Below are 21,083 nucleotides of genomic sequence, written 5' to 3' on the forward strand. Positions count from 1 at the left end.
ACTCGAATTGGGGCGTTGGAATTATATTATTTACATGAAGGAAGGGAGACATCTTTGGTACCGACACTATCTATTTCAAATTTTTCGCAATTTTTGCAATATTTGGTTTCTTCATCAGCATTTGTGGAGTAATGTCCTAACGAGTATTTTAGATTCGCCTCTTTTATGATCCATTTGATTTCATAACTTGAAACCGTGAATTGGTTTACCTTTTCTATGTGACCAGTAAAACCTTTTCTCTTCACTTCGAGTCTAATTACCACTTACGTCCCGTATTGGCAAGTTCGAATCTACCGGCAGCTTGGATTATTTACCAAATTCTGATGATTCTTCCGATTACGAATTTGTTCATGGAAGCTTTCAATGTGCTATTGCTTTTATGATTATTGCTCATCTCATATTTTGATTGATTATCTTGTTGTTAGTAATAGAATTAATTCCTCTTACAAAAAATTTGAAAAAAATTCTGCAGAAGATATTAGGGTTTTAATAAAATCAAACAAAGAGATACGTGACTTGCAGTCTACAAAATGATTTACTTAACAATACTCCCCTTAGTAAATAGCTTGCCAATTTTTTTAGTTTTGATATTTTTGCGGACAATGATTTTATCAAAGGAATTTTGAAGAGTAGAATTTTGTTTTCTCATTCTTATTCCTCTCGAACATTGATTTCTTTAAATCTCTCAAAACACTTATCATTGAATTTAGTTGGATAATTTGGAAAGGTGAGATTTTAAGCTTCATTTAGCAAAACAAATTCGGGGAAGTTGAAAAAAGTTACAGCTGTTCAAAAATTAGTGAAATTAATAAAGAAATTCGGTAAGTTTACGGAGACGATGTTGTATCAGTTCGTGTAGCACAACAATTTTTCGCCTGCTTCCGCTCTGGAAATTTCGATTTACACTGATGTCGGGAAGTTGAAAAAAAAGTTACAGCTATTTAAAAATTAGTGAAAATAATGAAGAAATTCGCTATATTTTGAAATTTTTGTATAAAAAACGGAAGAATGCCAAGCAAGCCACCAATGAATTTTTTTAAGTTTACGTAGACGATGCTTTATCATTTCGCGTAGCATAACACTGGTTCCCTCGCTCTCTCTGGTCGACCTATCGTTGTAAAAGTCGATGAAATTTTGGAAAAGCTTGATCAGGACCATCAGAACAACGCTAGGCCACACATTTTTTTAACACTGGACAAAAACTGACAGAGCTTGGCTGGAAAGTTTTTATGCATCCACCATATAGCCCTGACCTTGCACCATCAGACTACCATATGTTTCGGTCAATGCACAACTGCCTAAATGGAGTAAAGTTGGCTTTAAGACAAGTCTGTGAAAATTACTTGTCGCAGTTTTCGCCAAGAAACGTTAAAAGTTTTACACTGATGGAATAATGTCTGTACCGGAAAAATGGGAAAATGTAGCAGAATTCATATTTGGTTCATTAAAGTTCATTATAAATAAAAAAAAAAATAACTGAAGCTTGATTAAAAGCGCAAAAAGACTTTTTTGACCACCCAATAATTATATGTGATTAAATTAAGATACCAAATTTATGTAGAGCACACGCTCTTAAATAAAAATAAATTTTGATTTTATTTTCACAATATAAATTATAAAATATTGGAAATTTATTTGTAAAAAAGTCAACAAGCGGGGCGGCCAGAATCCAAAGCCGAAGATGATTTTCCGGTGCTGTCGATCGAGTTTCCACGTATCGAGATCACAACGTAGAATCGCGGGAGAGTCGTAAGCAAGAGGTATCGTAAAATCGAATTTGTGTCAACGATGCGTATATGGCGAAAGGTGTCGACGCGGCGCAGTGTGTTAACGAATGCGTCTGCTTTCCCGTTGCCCATCCGTTTTGTAAGTTGGGTTGCGTACGAATGTGGTGTGTTACATTGGTGTTGTGTTGCAATGTCAACAGCTAAGGTGAATTAATCTGTTTTATTCGAGTGCGCCAGTTTTTCCGAGTAAAGAGGGTGGATGCTTAACTCATTTAAACATCCTGGGCTCCCTAGGCGAATATTTTGCCTAGTATTGCGTATGTACATGCTGTTGCATATATGTACATATTTCGGCGAACTGCTGATAGAGTTGCCTAGGGCGCAGAAGACATGCCATAAATCCTGAAAATGCTATTGGTGTTAAACATAGTATTTGGTATTTATTTATTTTTAGGTGCGTATGGCTAGGAACTATATTTTAAGTCTTTATCCCATTTATTATTATAATAAAAAAGTGTATGCGGTGTTCGCTTTAACCTTTAACTGGTGACAAGCGGTCTCACAGGCCGAGCGGAGTCAATGAAACATCATTTCACCCCCTTCCCTGCGCTTCCTTTGTTTCAAAGTCCCAGTAGCTTCGAGTTTAGTTGTGTCCACGCCGTACAGTGGGACAGTTGCGTCGTATTGTCTCATATCGATAAGTTACATCGACATAAACTTCGGCATGGGCCTCTCAGACCTTACGTCACCAGTTGTGTAACTTTTTAATATAAATTTTCTTTATTGTTTTTTCGTATTTTCACGGTTATTACTAGCAATGAGTGATTCCAAACCTCCTAAAAAGAAGCGTAAGGAGTTAGGAGTTAAAAATGTAGTGTCGAACAGTGTGATTGAAGTTTATTTGGCTCAGGAAGATTTAAGTGGATCAGAAGCTGAAAATGTTCCCAAAATCTTCACCCTAGACCAAAGTGATCACGACTCGCAGCGAACAAAGTGTTTCTGAAGATGAAAAACTAAAGGGTGATTTTTTAAGAGCTTGATAACTTTTTTTAAAAAAAAAACACATAAAATTTGCAAAATCTCATCGGTTCTTTATTTGAAACGTTAGATTGGTTCATGACATTTACTTTTTGAAGATAATTTCATTTAAATGTTGACCGCGGCTGCGTCTTAGGTGGTCCATTCGGAAAGTCCAATTTTGGGCAACTTTTTCGAGCATTTCGGCCGGAATAGCCCGAATTTCTTCGGAAATGTTGTCTTCCAAAGCTGGAATAGTTGCTGGCTTATTTCTGTAGACTTTAGACTTGACGTAGCCCCACAAAAAATAGTCTAAAGGCGTTAAATCGCATGATCTTGGTGGCCAACTTACGGGTCCATTTCTTGAGATGAATTGTTGTCCGAAGTTTTCCCTCAAAATGGCCATAGAATCGCGAGCTGTGTGGCATGTAGCGCCATCTTGTTGAAACCACATGTCAACCAAGTTCAGTTCTTCCATTTTTGGCAACAAAAAGTTTGTTAGCATCGAACGATAGCGATCGCCATTCACCGTAACGTTGCGTCCAACAGCATCTTTGAAAAAATACGGTCCAATGATTCCACCAGCGTACAAACCACACCAAACAGTGCATTTTTCGGGATGCATGGGCAGTTCTTGAACGGCTTCTGGTTGCTCTTCACCCCAAATGCGGCAATTTTGCTTATTTACGTAGCCATTCAACCAGAAATGAGCCTCATCGCTGAACAAAATTTGTCGATAAAAAAGCGGATTTTCTGCCAACTTTTCTAGGGCCCATTCACTGAAAATTCGACGTTGTGGCAGATCGTTCGGCTTCAGTTCTTGCACGAGCTGTATTTTATACGGTTTTACACCAAGATCTTTGCGTAAAATCTTCCATGTGGTCGAATAACACAAACCCAATTGCTGCGAACGGCGACGAATCGACATTTCACGGTCTTCAGCCACACTCTCAGAAACAGACGCAATATTCTCTTCTGTACGCACTGTACGCATTCGTGTGGTTGGTTTAATGTCCAATAAAGTAAACTGAGTGCGAAACTTGGTCACAATCGCATTAATTGTTTGCTCACTTGGTCGATTATGTAGACCATAAATGGGACGTAAAGCGCGAAACACATTTCGAACCGAACACTGATTTTGGTAATAAAATTTAATGATTTGCAAGCGTTGCTCGTTAGTAAGTCTATTCATGATGAAATGTCAAAGCATACTGAGCATCTTTCTCTTTGACACCATGTCTGAAATCCCACGTGATCTGTCAAATACTAATGCATGAAAATCCTAACCTCAAAAAAATCACCCGTTAATTCAAGGGAATCAGCAGTCAGAAAGTGACAGTAGTTATGAACCGTTATCAAGACTTGTTAGATGTTTCTTTGGTAAGAAACGTTTTAAGTGGGCAAAAAATTCGCCAAACAGAGTTGCACGAACAAGCCAGCATAACATTATAGCTCGTGTGCCGGAATCGAGGTTGAATGTACACGACGAAAGAGACCCCTTTTCACTGTGGAAGAAAATAATGAGTCCGGATATCTTAAAAGAAATATTGAAGTGGACAAATGAGAAAATTCGTGAACTCACACAGAGTTTATAATACCCACATTCCACGCGATATACGCGTCAACTTAGCGCGTATTTTGGGTTCTGATTTGCCACCAGAACCCCAAAATTCCGAGGATATACCAAAATCATGGAAAACCTGTACCAGATGTCCTCCTAAGTTAAATCGCAAGTCTAATTACCAATGCCATTCATGTAAAAAACATGTATGCTTGCAGTGCGCTAAACAATTATGCCCTGACTGCCAATAAAAATTACCAAAGATTGACCATTGCCAGTTTTTAAAATTATATTTGTGATTACATATTTTATTTTATTTTTGTTAATAAATATACCTTAACTATAATGATAAATAGTATTTTTGTTATAATATGGTGATTTAATTTTTTTTGAGCATGATTATTGATCTTATCTCTGGATTTTTGATTTTAGTTCCTACATAGATTGTATTAGAAAGATAATAATTAAAAATCACATTTAGAGTCTATTGAGTAGTTTTATTTTATTCTTTTATGTATTCATTTAATGATTTGAAAGACTGCAGTAAGCTATCGTATATAGTTTCGATGCTATAGACAATGTAAAGCAGCGGCCTCTTAGGCCGCTCGTCACCAGTTAAGTTACACAAAAACCATGTCACCAGTCAAAGGTTAATTAATTTTATTTGCGGTTATTTACAATCTCTTATTTTATCGATTTGGTATACCGGTTATGTATTCTTTGCCTTTTCTGAAATGGTTTCTATTTTATTAATTCTCGGCTTATGAAAGATTGTAACTCCACGCCTGGCTCAGATATGGCCAGAATGGGTACTCCTTAGCCCTGGAGTTAGGACTGTGATAATAGAGGGACTTTGCGAGAGAGAGGCTGTGAATGGAGAACGGCTACGATTTGTAGAGTAGATAATCATAATTAATTTGAAGCTTTATGTAGCTGATTCCCTTAACCTACCCATATGAGGCGCGCTTGAATAGATGCGATAAGAGGGACTATTGACTTTTGAAAGTGTAGGTGCGTCACTGTATCGCATTGGGAATTTGGTGATCACTTAACGTGCTCTTGAGATTTTATTTATTTGAAAATTAAAGCCTCTGTGGGGCAATATTGTATGAAAAGTGTCGATTTTTTTTTTTACTTTTGGAGACACTTTCGCTTTATTTTTTATGTTTAAGTGCGTACGCACTAATGTGACGTTTAGTACCGCGCCACAACATAGCTTGAGATTTTTTAAGCAGGATTTTTGTATCATTATTGGCGAAAGCCATCCTGCGGGGCCAAAAGTGTTATGTGCTTTTAATATATCGACTGTCAGAGGTAACTCTGACTTTGTTTTTTATACCAATTTGTGGAGTATTTTAAAGCTGTGGCTCTAGTGGTTGTCGTACGACGTACCGGCCATTTTTTGATCGAGTAGTTATGGGGGGAAGTTTCTTTAAGGTTTGAAATTTCCTTAATTGTGAATTAAGGTACTTGTTTTTATTACACTCAACTTGAGTTGGTATGGTGGTGACTAGTTCTGTAACTAGTCCACTTTGTGTTTCGCTGTGCAGCGTTTGAGATTTGTGTGCCTTTGAGCAGCATGGTGTTTTTTGGCAATTTTTCGAATTTTGGGTTTCGTGATTTGCTTTGGCAATTAAACCCGTGCTTAATTTTGTAAAAGCGCTTCTTTGGAGAGAGTTCGGAAATCTGCTGTAATGAAGCATTGAACTGTGTCTTTTGTGACAATATGAGCAATTAAATTTGCTTTTGCAATGATTAAGATTGTGTGCGTGGGACAAGCAGTTTGTACAGAGTCTTGTTGGTCTGACAAAGTTGTTCCTTTCATTGACATTCATTTTTTTTAAACTTCTCGCAAGTTTTAAGCTTATGCCCTCTTGTGAAAGTTTTTGTTTAAATTGTTTTTGTTACTAACTTGGGGTCTATTGAAGTTTCTATTTTGGTCGTGTTTAGTGTTCTTAGTTTTGATTATTTTTTCTTCTAACCTTTCCTTAATTTCATATTGGGTGGTGAGAAAATCTTTCATTTGTTGCCGCGTTGGGCACTTTTTTCGTGATGAGAGCGATTGCTCCCATAGAAGTAACGACTTTTTTGGTAATGCGGCGGTGCAAATGTTTACCAGAATTGGGTTCTAGCTGTCTGTGAGAATATTTTGTGTCGACAGAATCGACAAACAATTAGAAACAGTGGATTGTAGTGTTACAAATTCTTCACTTGTTCCTTTCTTGACTTTAGGCAAGTTTAGTAGTGTCGTTACTTGTTTATCGACCAGTATTCTTTCATTTTCGTATCTAGCTTTTAGAGCTTCCCAAGCCAAATTGAAATTAACGTCATTAAGAGCGAACTGTTTTACTATTATGCCTGCTTCACCTTTAGTTTTGTATCTGAGGTGATACAATTTTTGTGCTTGTGATAATTGAGGATGGTTTATGTCCACGGCCGTGAACATGTCCCGGAGGGACGGCCATTCTTCATAACCTCCGTAAAAGGTTTCTGTGTCACAAGCGGGCAACTCGAGTTGGATGCCTGAACTTGCCTCTTGATATTGTTGCATTTGTGGCAGCTCTGCTCTCGGATGTGGAGTAGGTGCAATTGTTTTTATTAGCTTTAATTGATCGGAGATCATGGCTTTTGTTTCTTCATATTGGTCTAAGCAGTTTTCATATATTGCGTTACCCGATTGTTTCAAATTTTGTGGTACGTTTTAATCGTCAGATTCTACTATGGCGTCATGAGCCGCTTGGAGACGAGACCAGAAATTTTTAAGATTTTGGCTTTTTATTTCTAATAACGATTCGGAGTTTTCTTGAATCGGTTAAGAGGCAAATCTAGTGCAGTATCTTGTTAAACAGTCACTTTCTGAAATAAATTTAGCAACCTGTTTTGGGCGTGTATCTCCTGCAGGTGTATTTTGATTATTGTTGTTGTTAACCATTTTTGCAAAATAATATTATTTATTTATATTTTAGTTCAGAAATATATTTGAATTGTTAATTGTTATTAAAAACCGCGCTTTTTATTAATTAAAATATTTTATGTCCGCATGATTTGTATTTAGGTACACCCTAATACTTGCACTTGTATGTGCTTAAGCTTAGTACGCAGCTCTCAAATAAAACAAGTAAGGAAGGGCTAAGTTCGGGTGTCACCGAACATTTTATACTCTCGCACGATAAAGTGATAATCGAGATTTCATTATCCGTCATTTACATATTTTTTTATTTTGCTGTAAAATTAGTTAGAATTAAATTCTGAGAGATTTACCGATATTTTCGGTGAAAAATTAGGTTAGGTTAGGTTGGGCACTGAGTTCTTCGTGTTCGTTATCAGGGACCTTGAAAAGTTATAGTCCGATCACAACAATTTTTCCACAAGCCCACATACCATATTTGAGTAAAGTTTTATTCCGCTATGATCATTGGTTTCTAATGTATATATTATACAGAGAAGGAATCAGATGGAATTCAAAATAGAGTTATATTGGAAGAAGGCGTGGCTGAGAACCGATTTCGCCCATATTTAGTATATGTCATCAGGGTATTAAAAAAATATTATATTCCGAATTTCATTGAAATCGGTAGAGTAGTTCCTGAGTTATGGGTTTTGGTCCATAAGTGGGCGACGCCACGCCCTTCTGCCATTTTTTCCGTAAAATTTTGTGTTTCTGACGTTTTTTGTTAGTCGGTTAACGCACTTTTATTGATTTGCAACATAACCTTTGTATGGGAGGTGGGCGTGGTTATTATCCGATTTCCTCCATTTTTGAACTGTATATGGAAATGCCTAAAGGAAACGGCTCTATAGAGTTTGGTTGATATAGATATAGTAGTTTCCGAGATATGTACAAAAAACTTAGTAGGGGGCGGGGCCACGCCCACTTTTCCAAAAAAATTACTTCCAAATATGCTCCTCCCTAATGCGATCCTTTGTGCCAAATTTCACTTTAATATCTTCATTTATGGCTTAGTTATGACACTTTATAGGTTTTCGGTTTCCGCCATTTTGTGGGCGTGGCAGTGGACCGATTTTGCCCATCTTCGAACTTGACCTTCTTATGGAGCCAAGAAATACGTGTACCAAGTTTCATCATGATATCTCAATTTTTACTCAAGTTACAGCTTGCACAGACGGACGGACAGACGGACGGACGGACAGACAGACATCCGGATTTCACCTCTACTCGTCACCCTGATCACTTTGGTATATATAATCCTATATCTGACTACTTTAGTTTTAGGACTTACAAACAACCGTTATGTGAACAAAACTATAATACTCTCTTTAGCAACTTTGTTGCGAGAGTATAAAAACGCTTAAGAAACGGTCCAGTAACCTTCCTGCGATAAAGTTACTTGTGCTAGTACGCAGCTCTCAAGAAATCTAGTACTAATTTTTAATACTTTTTTTCAATAAAATGTGAATATGGCAAACCTGGTTTTGCGAAGAAACATCAAATCAACAATTGTTTCTTGCAGGAAATTCGAAGTAATCGTCAAATTCATCCTAAATTAGTTGAAATCATTATTACAAAGTATATTCCATTTTGAAATGTTGTATAAAACCAACCAATCATCAACAACATTCCTTAAATCTCAATGAAAATATTTGTGTTACCATACACATACATACATACATACATACGCACAAAGTTTGTTTACTTTGTTTATTCTCTCTTGCTCTTCTAATGTGGATCATTCACAATGCGTAACCAGCTGTCAAAATTACTTGAGAAATAATGTATTTTTTTTTTTTTTGAGCAATTACTTGAGAGCTGCGTACCAACCGTTATGTTTTGAGCGATTGAGAGCTCGTTGAAGAAATCAATGCGCTATTTACATAAGTATGCACGAGCACACAAACGTTTATGATTGTGCTTTGTTCGTAAGCAATTGAGAGCTCGTTGGAGAGATCAATTCGCTTTTGTACGCAATCCTGATCGTTTTTGTTTGCCAAAGAAAAAGAGGTATTGTCGAATAATTGCCAATGTGGACTTTGAATATGTACTAATATTTATGTGTTAATATATATTTTATATAGTTCTTCAGGTTGTGTATGTTTTGTTGAACCTTTTTTTTCTTTTGACAGAGAGAGGTATTTGAAAAAGCTATTTTCTCTCGTGTACATACATACATATGTACATGTTTATATGTAAATATAAATGCACTTTTACAATTAGAACAGTGGTCGGCATTTCATAGCAAAATTTTGCAAACTAACTTCACACGTACGCTTAAAGGCTAGCCAGTGAAAAACGCGACTCCCTTCCTTCCTTTTCCTTCCTTATCGAGCAAAATGTTTGCACAGTGAAGAACGTGGTAAAAACGCAGATCAGCCATCTTTGCTTTGTTTTCATTTGAACAATGTTGCCATTGCCCAATACGCATATATAGTTTTGAGCACATCTTTGTTTTCAATTACAATTTTTTACAATATAAAGTATCAAAACTGAAAACAAACTATTAAAAATAGTTTATATATTTATAAATAATAGCATTCGACTCTGATTTTGAGTTATTTTAAGAAAATTTTAAACATATTGAACAGATTGAATTATAAAAGTTGATAATTACTGCAGTATATCGATATTGGCAACCTTGCGTTCTGAGAGAGCAATCAACTGCGACGTTTGCGGCGGCAAAATCCAAATGTCGCGGATTCTCACGTCATCGTCACGTCAGAGAGAAGGGAGTAGCGTTTTTCACTGTTCAGTTACATTGCGCGCCCATAAGATAGGTCGTGCCAGCTGACACGACCCACGATTCTGCGTTGTTCACTGGCTAGCCTATTAAAAGCTAGCCAGTCAAAAACGCTACTCTCTTCCTTCCTTTTCCTTCCTTATCGGCAAAATGGGTGCACAGTCAAAAACGTGGTAAAAACGCAGAAATCAGCCATCTTTGCTTTGTTTTCATTTGAACAATGTTGCCATTGCCCAATACGCATATATAGTTTTGAGCACATCTTTGTTTTCAATTACAATTTTTACAATATAAAATATCAAAAATGAAAACAAACTATTAAAAATAGTTTATATATTTATAAATAATAGCATTCGACTCTGATTTGAGTTATTTTAAGAAAATTTCAAACATATTGAACAAATTGAATTATAAAAGTTGATAATTACTGCAGTATATCGATATTGGCAACCCTGCGTTGTGAGAGAGCAATCAGCTGAGACGTTTGCGACGGCAAAAATCCAAATGTCGCAGATTCTCACGTCATCGTCACGTCAGAGAGAAGGGAGTAGCGTTTTTCACTGTTCAGTTACATTGCGCGCCCATAAGATAGGTCGTGCCAGCTGACACGACCCACGATTCTGCGTTGTTCACTAACTAGCCTATTACGCTCTATCGTTCAGTCGTTGTCGAGCCGTCAACGAATTAACATCACGCAAGACTATAGCGCAAAACCAAATATGCCCTACGAGAAATACTTTATGATTCTAAATGCCTTTGGTGCCATGCAATGCCTTTTATGTTCCAAGTCTTTTAAAGATAATAGGGAATATATCCTTAAAAGTCATTTAGTTTTATATATTATATTTTAAATTTTGCTTATAAAATTTGCTTAATTTAAATTCCAATTTCTCATTGGGCTACTGTTTTTTCGTGCTCACCAACGCAGTGACAGATCCTCTCATGCCGACCACTGAATTAGAACCCTCGTCTAATATTTATGTATTATAGATATATGTTTGTAAATGTACGCATACATATATGGCAATTATGAAATTATGCATATGTACATATGTAAGTATGTTATATGTATATTAAGGTGGGCCAAAACAAGTTTTTATTTTTCTTAGTTACCATGAAAATCTCATCCGACATGACTAAAAACAAATTTTGGTAAGACCTGTGCTCTTAATATTAATATTAAGAGGTGCCTCATTGGCATTTTTGATTTCCCATATAAATAACACAGGAAATTTTGTTTATTTTGTTTGGATTTTTAATGTACACAAACAAATAATTGGTAAGCGAGAATCAACACTTATTCTTATAGCAAATTTACCGATCTGCAAAAAAGGTCTAGAACATTTTTTGGCTGAGTCAACTCATTCAAAGTTATTCGTAGTTAAATTCCAACAAAAAATTATAAAACATGATTTCCATAATTTTTCATCTTATATTACAAATTGATGGCTAATAAACATAACAAATCATATTTTTTCGATTTATCTCATTTTTATTTAATTAATAAATAAGAATAATAGAAATTCATGCAATCTTGTCATGCTGAACTTAATTGTTAATTTTCATTACTATTTTTGTATATTACCGCTTAAGTCATTGTAACTATCGATCTTAGCGACACCTATATTTTTTTAATTATTTTATTTATTGGATCTGCTTTTTCTTAAAGCCTAACAATAAGTTATAAAATCTTAAATCTATTAAAAAACTAGACAGGCTCAAGCAAGTGATTGAGCTGTTTTGGTGATGCGTCGCTCTTTAATACGCAGGAATATCTCTTCTTTTAAATCGTGTTTGATCACCGGAATGTACCAAAGCATTAGCCAAAGAGTTTGGGTGATCTCTGAGTTTAGATATATATTTAATTCTGCTGTCTTCTACTTCTTTCTTTACATAGGGATACCAAGGTCTTTATGGATATTTCTATTACGTATGTATGTACCATGGTGAACACGTGATTGTTCTAAGCATTTTCGATTGGAAACTTTGTGTTACGAGTATATCAATATTAGTTGCACAGGTCGTACCCCACAGTTGAATGCCATACATCCAAATCGGCTTTATGACCGTATTATATAAAAGCACTTTGTTGTCTAGGCTAAGTTTTGAGTTTTTATTTAAAAGCCAATTTAAATTTGCAGCTCTAATCTTCATACATGTTATTTTACTAGAGATGTGTTTCTCCACGTGAGCCTTCTATATAGGTGAATACCAAGATAATAATTACGATTAATGTTTCTAAGTCATCGCTCACACAGAGTAGAGTTCAAAGTTTTTGTTTAAAATAAGTATGTACTTAAAAAATTGATTTTATTAAACGATTATCGATATTTTGTAAAAATTCTATGGTTACATCGCTAAACACTCGATAAGTTTTACGAAAAATATGATTTGTTATGTTTATTAGCCATCAATTTGTAACATGAGATGAAAAATTGTGGAAATCATTTTTATAATTTTTTGTTGGACTTTAAGTACGAACAACTTTGAAAGAGTTGACTCAGCCAAAATATGTTCTAGACCTTTTTTGGAAATCGGTAAATTTCCTATAAGAATAAGTGTTAATTCTCGCTTACCAATTATTTGTTTGTGTACATTAAAAATCCAAACAAAATAAACAAAATTTCCTGTGTTATTTATATGGGAAATCAAAAATGACGATGAGGCACCTCTTAACATTAATATTAAGAGCTCAGGTCTTACCAGAATTTGTTTTTAGTCATGTCGGATGAGATTTTCATGGTAACTAAGAAAAATAAAAATAAAAACTATGTTTGGCCCACCTTAATGTATATGTATATTAATGTTTCCACTAAATCAGTGAAGCGTTTTACCTAGCCCGCGGGCGTCCGACTTTATTGCTGATGGTACTCAAGTCATGGTAGGCAGAAATGAAGGACTTTCTCGCGATAAACAAATATTCGATTTAGTCTTAGCAATAAAAAAATTTCACCATAAATTAAGCTTACTTATTAATAATTTTAAAGAAAACGACCTCACTGTTCTAGGAAGAACACGCTTTATTGTAGAAAAATATTCTAACCATGCAAGGCTGCAAGAATATCAACCAATCCCTACTACTAATTTTCATAACCGATTTCATGACTTATATAAAATTAAACATATTATTATTGAAATTCATAACGACCCTACTCGGTGTAATACTTCTGGGGTGAGTATAGATTTAAAATCCGAATTAGAAAAGATGCAACGTGATTTATTGTTGCCTCGAGAAACTGGGCAACAGTTTTGGAAAAATCTGAACGACAACTTTTATCTGAAATTAAAGAACGAAATGTGGAAACTCTTTTCAATGTTTGGGACTACTTATTGTGCGAAGTTTCGTTTTCCACTTTGAAATTAATAAAATCAAATACTAGAAATAAAATTAGCGATCGGCACCTTGAAGTTGGTTCAAAACCATGAAAATATTGATTTTTAGTGTTTTGATATAGCCGTTTAGGTGAAAACTTCAACATAAATTCAATATTTAAAAATTTTTGAATTTTAATTTCTTTCTGACACGTGAATTGTCTTTATTTTTGTAATTGATAAAAAATTAATAAGGAATTTCATTAATGTCACAATTTTGTAAAAGTTATCGAATCACATTCAAATTTTGTTTATATTAATTAATACTAAATTTTTGTATTTTTTTTTTTGGGTGTAGCAGCAAGCTCTCTCACACTCCAACACAAGCACACAGTTTGGTAGTGTGCGTTTGGCCATCACTGCACTAAATATATGTATATGCATATATGTATGCAAGTGTAGTTATATTTATTTTGTTTGTGTTTTTGTCTTTTACTTTATGTAGGACTTGCGATTTTTCCTTTGGTTACTTATTGTATCCCGCTTACTGCCTTTTTTAAGCAGAAAGGGTTTGCCGGAAATTTTTCGCAAGTAATTGCTCGGATATTAGTTGCTCCCTGCGTTTGTTAAATGGTTATGTTTGAATACACAAAGGTAAGCTAACATATAGGCATTTAATAATTATTTTATTTAAGTTTTTAAATACTTATATATTTCTGTGTATGTATATTATACATATCAAACTTTTAACGGATTTTATATGAGTATGTAAATACGTATTTTCCTTTTAATACATAAATATATGCATATTACAAATTATAGAAAAATGGATTGAATACGCTCACTTAGGTCCTTCAGGGGCTTCTCAGATGTAAATATATATTTATGCTGATTTATTCCTTTCTCCGTTTTGTCTCTCTTTCTTTGCTTCAGCTACCTCCTTGCGCTGATGTTTGTTTGTATATTTGTTTTAATTGTTCGCGCCCGTTTGATCCGTTTTTTGTATGCTTTGTTGTTTTAATGTTTAGGCGTTTTTAGATTTTGCGCCCGATTTATGTTTTGGTTTTAAGTTTCGCGCGTTTATTTATTGCTTTTTTGTATGCTTTTAGGTTTGCGGCCGAATAGTGTTTGTTTTTAGTTTATTTACACTGTTTTTTTATATAATTTTTGTTTTGTTGGTTCGAACTTTTAACATGTGTTAATGTTTTTTTGTTTAATTAGGAATTTCGTCCTTATTTCCTGCACTCTTCAATTTGGTTTTGATATTTTGTTATGTACATTGTTCTGGTTGAGTCACTGCCCCTTTTTTTGTTTTTCACTGCACACTGTTTTGGTTCTTTTTTTTTTCTTGTTTTAATAATCCATAGTGCCTCTCACTATGGCTCGAAGGACCATGATTAAATTAAGATACTAAATTTATGTAGAGCACACGCTCTTAAATAAAAATAAATTTTGATTTTACTTTCACAATATAAATTATAAAATGTTGGAAATTTATTTGTAAAAAAGTCAACAAGTGGGGCGGCCAGAAACCAAAGCCGAAGATGATTTTCCGGTGCTGTCGATCGAGTTTCCACGTATCGAGATCACAACGTGGAATCGCGGGAGAGTCGTAAGCAAGAGGCAATTTGTATCAGCGATGCGTATATGGCGAAAGTTGTCGACGCGGCGCAGTGTGTAAACGAATGCTTTCCCGTTGCCCATCCTTGTTGTGAGTTGGGTTGCGTATGAGTGTGGTGTGTTACATTGGTGTTGTGTTGTAATGTCATCAGCTGTGGCGAATTAATCTGTCTTATTAGAGTGCGCCAGTTTTTCCGAGTAGAGAGGGTGGATGCTTAACTCCTTTAAACAATGTGTGCAACATCTACTAAAAGTGTTCTTACTGGTAACAAGTAAACTGGCGGTGTCGGTTATAGCTAATTAACATATCAGTACAAAAAAAGTGTTACAATTTTTTTAAGCAAGCAGAGTAGATACCTGAATAAAGGTTTAAGACAACAAAAATAAATTTAATTTATTGAATTTCCGTGAAAAATGCCACGAGGAACTGGATTATTACATGAGGAGTGTGGATTGATTAGTCAATTTGGCATGAAAGTTGTAAAAATTGTTTTATTTGTAAAAAGACTTAGGAATACAATAACCAATTTTCTGAAAAATTCAGTTTTTATGTTACTAAGCATTGTGGTCGTCCCGCATGGTACAATTTTGACTGAATGGGACAAAATTCATATACATATGTGTACCAAAAAAAATGGTGAAATCAATGCCTTATCATAGTGAAAATACACAATCCTTCGTTAAAAAAACATTACTATTTAAATTATATATAAAAATATATGAACTTTTATTAGAATATATGTGCAAAAAATACATACATATAAAAATTTTAATTAACAAAAATATTGAACAGAATTTTGTTGTTTAACATTTAGTTCTTTACGTTCTACGGAACCAGCTACCAGTTTATTAAAAGAGGTGTTAAAGCCAATGATAAATTACGGAAGAAACAAATAGACGCCGAGGCTTCTTCAAGTAATACCAAGAAAACGATTCTTGTCGAAAGACCGCGATGGAACTCATGTTTTTATATGTCAGAGAGATTTGTCCAGTTAGGTCCTATTTTATTTACTGCTCACTCGCCCAGAAGAACCCTCCATGTTTAATGCCTCCGAGCTGAACAAAATTAAGGAGATGATTGAATTATTAAAATGTTTTGAAATTGTGACCAGGGAGATATCCGCGGATAGCTACGTTACCATTAGCATAGTTATAACTTTAGTAAGTTGTTTAACTGACGAAAATTTCAGCCCAAGATGGAGGGGAGTTAAAAAGTGAACTGCAAAAGAACAGAAATGTGGGATGATATGAAAAATGTATTTCCCAAATTGTATAAGCAAGTTTCAAAATATTTGCCGGAGCAACGATCACACTGCAAAGAAATCGGTTGACAGGGAAAAGTCTTTACAAATTTTTTAATTATGTTTTTAATAAGAAATTTGTAGTTTGTTCAGAAACTATTATTATCTTTAAAAAATGTATCCACTGAACTGTACTACTGTATTTCACTTATTTATAAATTTGCCTTTTATGCTCACTAAAAAAATATGTTAAACAAGTTCAAAATCAATCGATGTTTCAATGGCCAATAATTATGATTTCGATATTGTTGAAAAAGGTTATATGATATGCTATATGTACTAAAATTCATAACTATGATCCAAAAGTAATCCGTAAATAAAAGTAACTTCTCTGTGGCTTAAAAAACTTCACATAGTGTATTAAAAACAAAATAGCAAGGTGTTGCGTTCTTAAATACATTGTAAACAAGTAAGGAAGGGCTAAAATTGGGCAACCGAGCAGTTTATGCTCTTGCAACTTACAAGAATCAAAGCCAGAGAAATAGCTTAAAGTGTAAAACGTCAACCTGAGGATCGAAATCCAAGCAATTTTATATACATATAAACTAGTGAATCCGGCCACGCTTTGCTGTGGTACTATGTATTATTCATATCATAAGCTATTCAATGCAGTGAACATTTTATTTACGAATAAAGGCGAACACGTTTTTGTCGATATAAGAATCCAAGGGGTTGTACTTGAGATTTAATTTTGAATATCTTCATACAAATAAATTTCATTGGGAAAAATAACGACTTTAAGGCTGCTTTCTCAATGCCCGGTTACCAGCCTTTCTGTAGTTAATAGAGTTCCCCACTTAATAGAGCTTTCACTGTATTTTTTATTTATGAATGTTTTTTACTATTCTATCTTCTAAGTTGGTTAGAACTGGACACAGTGTGCTAAATTTTACTAAAATCGGTTCAGTAGTTCAGCAGTCCACCGCGGACAAACAACGTGACACGTGATTTTTATATATAAAGATATACTATATACTATATAACTCCTATACTGTCAGACTCATAAGGTTTGTTAGAAAAACAAAAACCATTATACGTAGTATTATATGGCAATTGGTGTAGTTTCGACCACATTTTTCCATATACCACATATTATTAACATGTCACATACTAAAAACCAAATCATATAGAGTAACGTCAGCCGGATGTTCAAAAAGGCTGAGATTAGTTATATAGGAGCTATGTCAAGTTTTTGCCAATTTTTTTATTTTATGCACAAAAATACACTCTTATTAGAGAATGTAGTTTTCGTGAAGATAGCTTACATATTGGCCAATATATGCGGTACAAATCGAAATTCTTTACATTGGGTATATGGGGGCTAATGGAAGTATTGGTCCGATTCAACCTATTTTTGACATACTCACATACCATTGTCAGGAAAGTACTATCCCTGAATTTCAATTACATATTTCAGACATTGACCGATATTTTCTAGCAAAAGTCAACTAAAGGTACAGTGGTCTACATATTCGGTACCTAGGGGCTTGAACAGTTTTTATTGGATTTGAACAATTTTTGGTCATAAGGTGGCACACACTAAAAACGTTATTCGTGCAAAGTTTTATTCCGTTATATTATTTGCTTCTTGATTTGTGTACTAGAAACTGAAGGAATGAAGTGGAAGTTAAAGTTGTGCTATGTGGGAAGTAGGCCACATACGAAATCTTGTCGACATGTGTAGGTTGGGTCCCGAGATATCGGATTTTACCAAAAAGAGGGCTGCGCCATGCCCATCGCCAAATTTTTAACCAACCTCTATAAAGCCTTATCATACCATTCCGGCTGCAAATTTTTACGTTCCTGGTCCAATTAATTACTGATTTATCGCGCTTTTAGTAGTTTTTAACAATACCGTTATAAAGGGGGGTACGGGGTTGTCACTGAGTGGGTAGAAGTTTATATAATATTCGCGCAGGGTGAATTTTGTTGTTATAGCTTTAGCGGTTTAGGAGATATATACATTAAACCTATTAGAGGGGGGATCCACGGCCTTTTTTAAAAAAAATATTGGCCATAGGTGCGCTTTGCTGCAGTGATCCTCTGTGGATATGTTATGGCATTTTATATGTTTTCGGTTAATGGTGATTTGTGAGCGTGGCAGTGAACCAATTACGCCCATCTACGAACTCGGTTTTTTTTTGTACTAATAAGCCCGTGTACCAAGGTTCATTAAGATGTCTCACTTTTTACTGAAGTTACAGCTTGCACGGACGGACAGACAGGATTTCAACTTTTCTTGTCACCTTGATCATTTATATATACAGCTGTGTTCACGAAAATAGTAGTGCCGGTGGCTACTAACTATTTAACAGTCAAATCACATGAAAAGAAGAATATTCGATTAGAAAGTTATAAAAAACTTAATTTTTAATTAATGTATGATATATTTACAGTTTTATCTACCATAAATTTTTTTTAGTTTACATACAGTTATTAAATTAAAATAAAATTGAAAAATTATGCTGTTCAAGAAAATAGTAGTGGCTATTAAAAAAGACGATAAAACTAAGAATATGAAAGTAACAGTAAATATTTCATATTTAATATGTTTCCTAAGGCCTAATATTTTGTTGTAAATCCGTTGTTGTTTATAACAGCTAGGCATCGGCGTGGCATGAAATCAATAAGGTCCTTACAACGCCTCACAGAGATTTGAGCCCATGCTTCCTTAAACACTTGCCAAAGCTCTGTGTTTTTCGATGGTTTTGCTGTTGCTACACTTCTCTTGACATCGCCTCATAAGTTTTCGATAGGGTTTAGGTGCGAAGATTGTACTGGCCATGGTATCAAGTAGATGTTTTCAGATGCAGACCACTGATTAGCTAGTTTGCTCGTATGTTTAGGATCATTATCCTGATGAAATGTCCATTTTAACGACATTTTCCAATTAGCATACGGTAGCATTACATCTTTCAATGTATTAATGTACACTGCTTGTTCCATAATGCCACTGATCAAAGAGATTGGACCATCGCCAGCATACGAAGAACAAGCCCACACCATAGTCTTTAGCTCACCATATTTAAAAGTCTTTGTGATGCACCTTGGGTGGTATTCTGTGTTTGGGGGACAACGAACACACTGCCTGGAGCCTATACCACCAAAAAAAAACAATTTTTATCTCATCCGTAAATAAAATGTTGTGCTACTTTTGGACGGGCCAATACATATGGTCTTTCGCAATCTTTTATTCTTGCATTGACGTGCTTCTTCGTCAAAAGGGGTACTTTTCTCGGATTCCTGCATGTAAATTAGCTTCTATTAGCCTTCGGCTAACTGTGACAGCACTGACCAGTAGATTCAATTCGGTCCTCCAGAAATGTAGTCTTGCGCTTACCACCACGAGTTTCCGGCTTAATAGTATGATGAATAGCATTAAATATCATCGGAGCAGTGCAACCAATCATTTCTTCGATTTATTTATATGTTTTGCCCTGATCTCTCAAGTTACCAATTAACTCTCGCTTTTTGATTGAGCAATGCTTTTTTCAACCCACTAAACAATAAATAAAGAGCGGTTTCAATAAATTTATATCACACAATTACTATATTATTTTAATACACTTTCTGATGTCAGTTAAAATTAAAAATAAAAAATTTTTTAATTTTTTTCAACTATTCCTGTCAAGCACTACTATTTTAATGAACAAGAGATTTTTGGTGCAAATATAGAAATATATCATAAAGATAGCAAATCAAAATAAAAATAACGGCATTTTGGTGTTTTTTTTGTTAACAATATTCTGTTCTACGAAAGTATTGTAGAAATGTTCAATTTGCAAGATAGAACATGTCAGCAATAAGATTGGAGTGTTATGTGCTGTCGCACTACTATTTTCGTGAACACAGCTGTATATAACCCTATATCTATCTCGCTTAGTTTAAGGTGATACATACAACCGTTAGGAGAACAAAACAATAATATTCTTGCAACTGATATAAAAATTATCATGCGTTTTAGCTACCTTTAAAATTTTTATTTTAAGGAGTTCATAGGTGTTAAATTTTGTATCTCTAGTTTTCAACAATCACGCCGTCAGCAACTCCATCGTGTTCCAATATAAAATTATGAAGTAACTAGAAAAGAGAATGGAAACGTAATAAGGCCATTTGCTGTTTTTCGCTCCAGTGTGTTAACGGACTACACTGCTGCGTCATGCCACCGGGAAAACACATCATCATTATCGCATTAAGTACATATTAATTTCAGATTTGAAATTTTATCTGTTCTATAACTGAATTTTTTATTGTAGTAACAAATACTATCCTTGAACGGTTTCAGGATTTTGTACGTGTCCCATCAGTACATCTCATAGCATATGGGTCTGTGTTTACATATTGAAGCGATCGATAACTTCGCGAAAAGCTTTCAAATTGTCATATAAGGATACTTCTCCAACGGGACTCCGTAACGTCCATTTATTTCATAAGGGATCGAGTTTATAGTGTAGTTTCTGGAAAGCAGAGTAATAATAATACATTTGAAATAACAAAATAATATTTCTTACCTTAAAAGTTGATATTTTTATTCTGAAATGACTATAAAAAGCGTCAATTGGCATCTCATTTTTGGTTTTCAAATTTGTTTTTTTTTTTTTAGTTTTTTTTCCTTGGTTCATTTTTCTGCACAAATAATGATTATAAGCTTTCGTTAAACTATTTTTTTATTAACAATAAATTTGATGTTATCACTTCTATTAAATTGATTCTAACAAAATATTTTGCTTGGCAATTTTTTGCCTACAAAGTTTATTCATGTTACGTTCCAATTATCGAGTGTGTATTTATACTACAAAAAAAATCTTCCGACATATTCTATATCTATCTCTATACTCTGTACTGGAAAGAA

The 21,083-nt window shown here is 34.5% G+C and overlaps 2 protein-coding genes and 1 long non-coding RNA gene across 8 annotated transcripts in view; 1 reads left to right on the forward strand and 2 right to left on the reverse strand.

Annotated features, from left to right (window-relative positions):
- Positions 1-21,083, reverse strand: part of LOC105222584 (acetylcholine receptor subunit alpha-like) — a 374,463-nt gene that overhangs the window by 351,275 nt on the left and 2,105 nt on the right. The window contains exon 1 of one of the 6 annotated variants that reach the window (XM_049450053.1): positions 20,200-20,335. The exons of the other annotated variants lie outside the window; for them this stretch is intronic. The gene's annotated coding sequence lies outside the window, so the exon portion shown is untranslated. Of the gene's footprint in view, positions 1-20,199; positions 20,336-21,083 lie in introns of those variants that run through there. 6 annotated transcript variants of the gene reach the window in all.
- On the reverse strand, positions 2,138-12,166 carry LOC125776670 (uncharacterized). The gene is made up of 2 exons (XM_049450176.1): positions 12,026-12,166; positions 2,138-11,961 (listed from the first exon to the last, which is right to left on the reverse strand). The coding sequence occupies exon 2, from the start codon at positions 3,934-3,936 to the stop codon at positions 2,851-2,853; it is 1,086 nt and encodes a 361-aa protein (XP_049306133.1). The 5' UTR covers positions 3,937-11,961; positions 12,026-12,166; the 3' UTR covers positions 2,138-2,850.
- On the forward strand, positions 13,321-20,386 carry LOC125776793 (uncharacterized). Its single transcript, XR_007421958.1, has 3 exons — positions 13,321-13,461; positions 13,816-13,964; positions 20,253-20,386. It is a non-coding gene; the product is annotated as an uncharacterized LOC125776793 (long non-coding RNA).

Source organism: Bactrocera dorsalis, chromosome 2 (assembly GCF_023373825.1).
Source record: "Bactrocera dorsalis isolate Fly_Bdor chromosome 2, ASM2337382v1, whole genome shotgun sequence".
In the NCBI taxonomy this organism is placed as follows: Eukaryota; Metazoa; Arthropoda; class Insecta; order Diptera; family Tephritidae; genus Bactrocera; species Bactrocera dorsalis.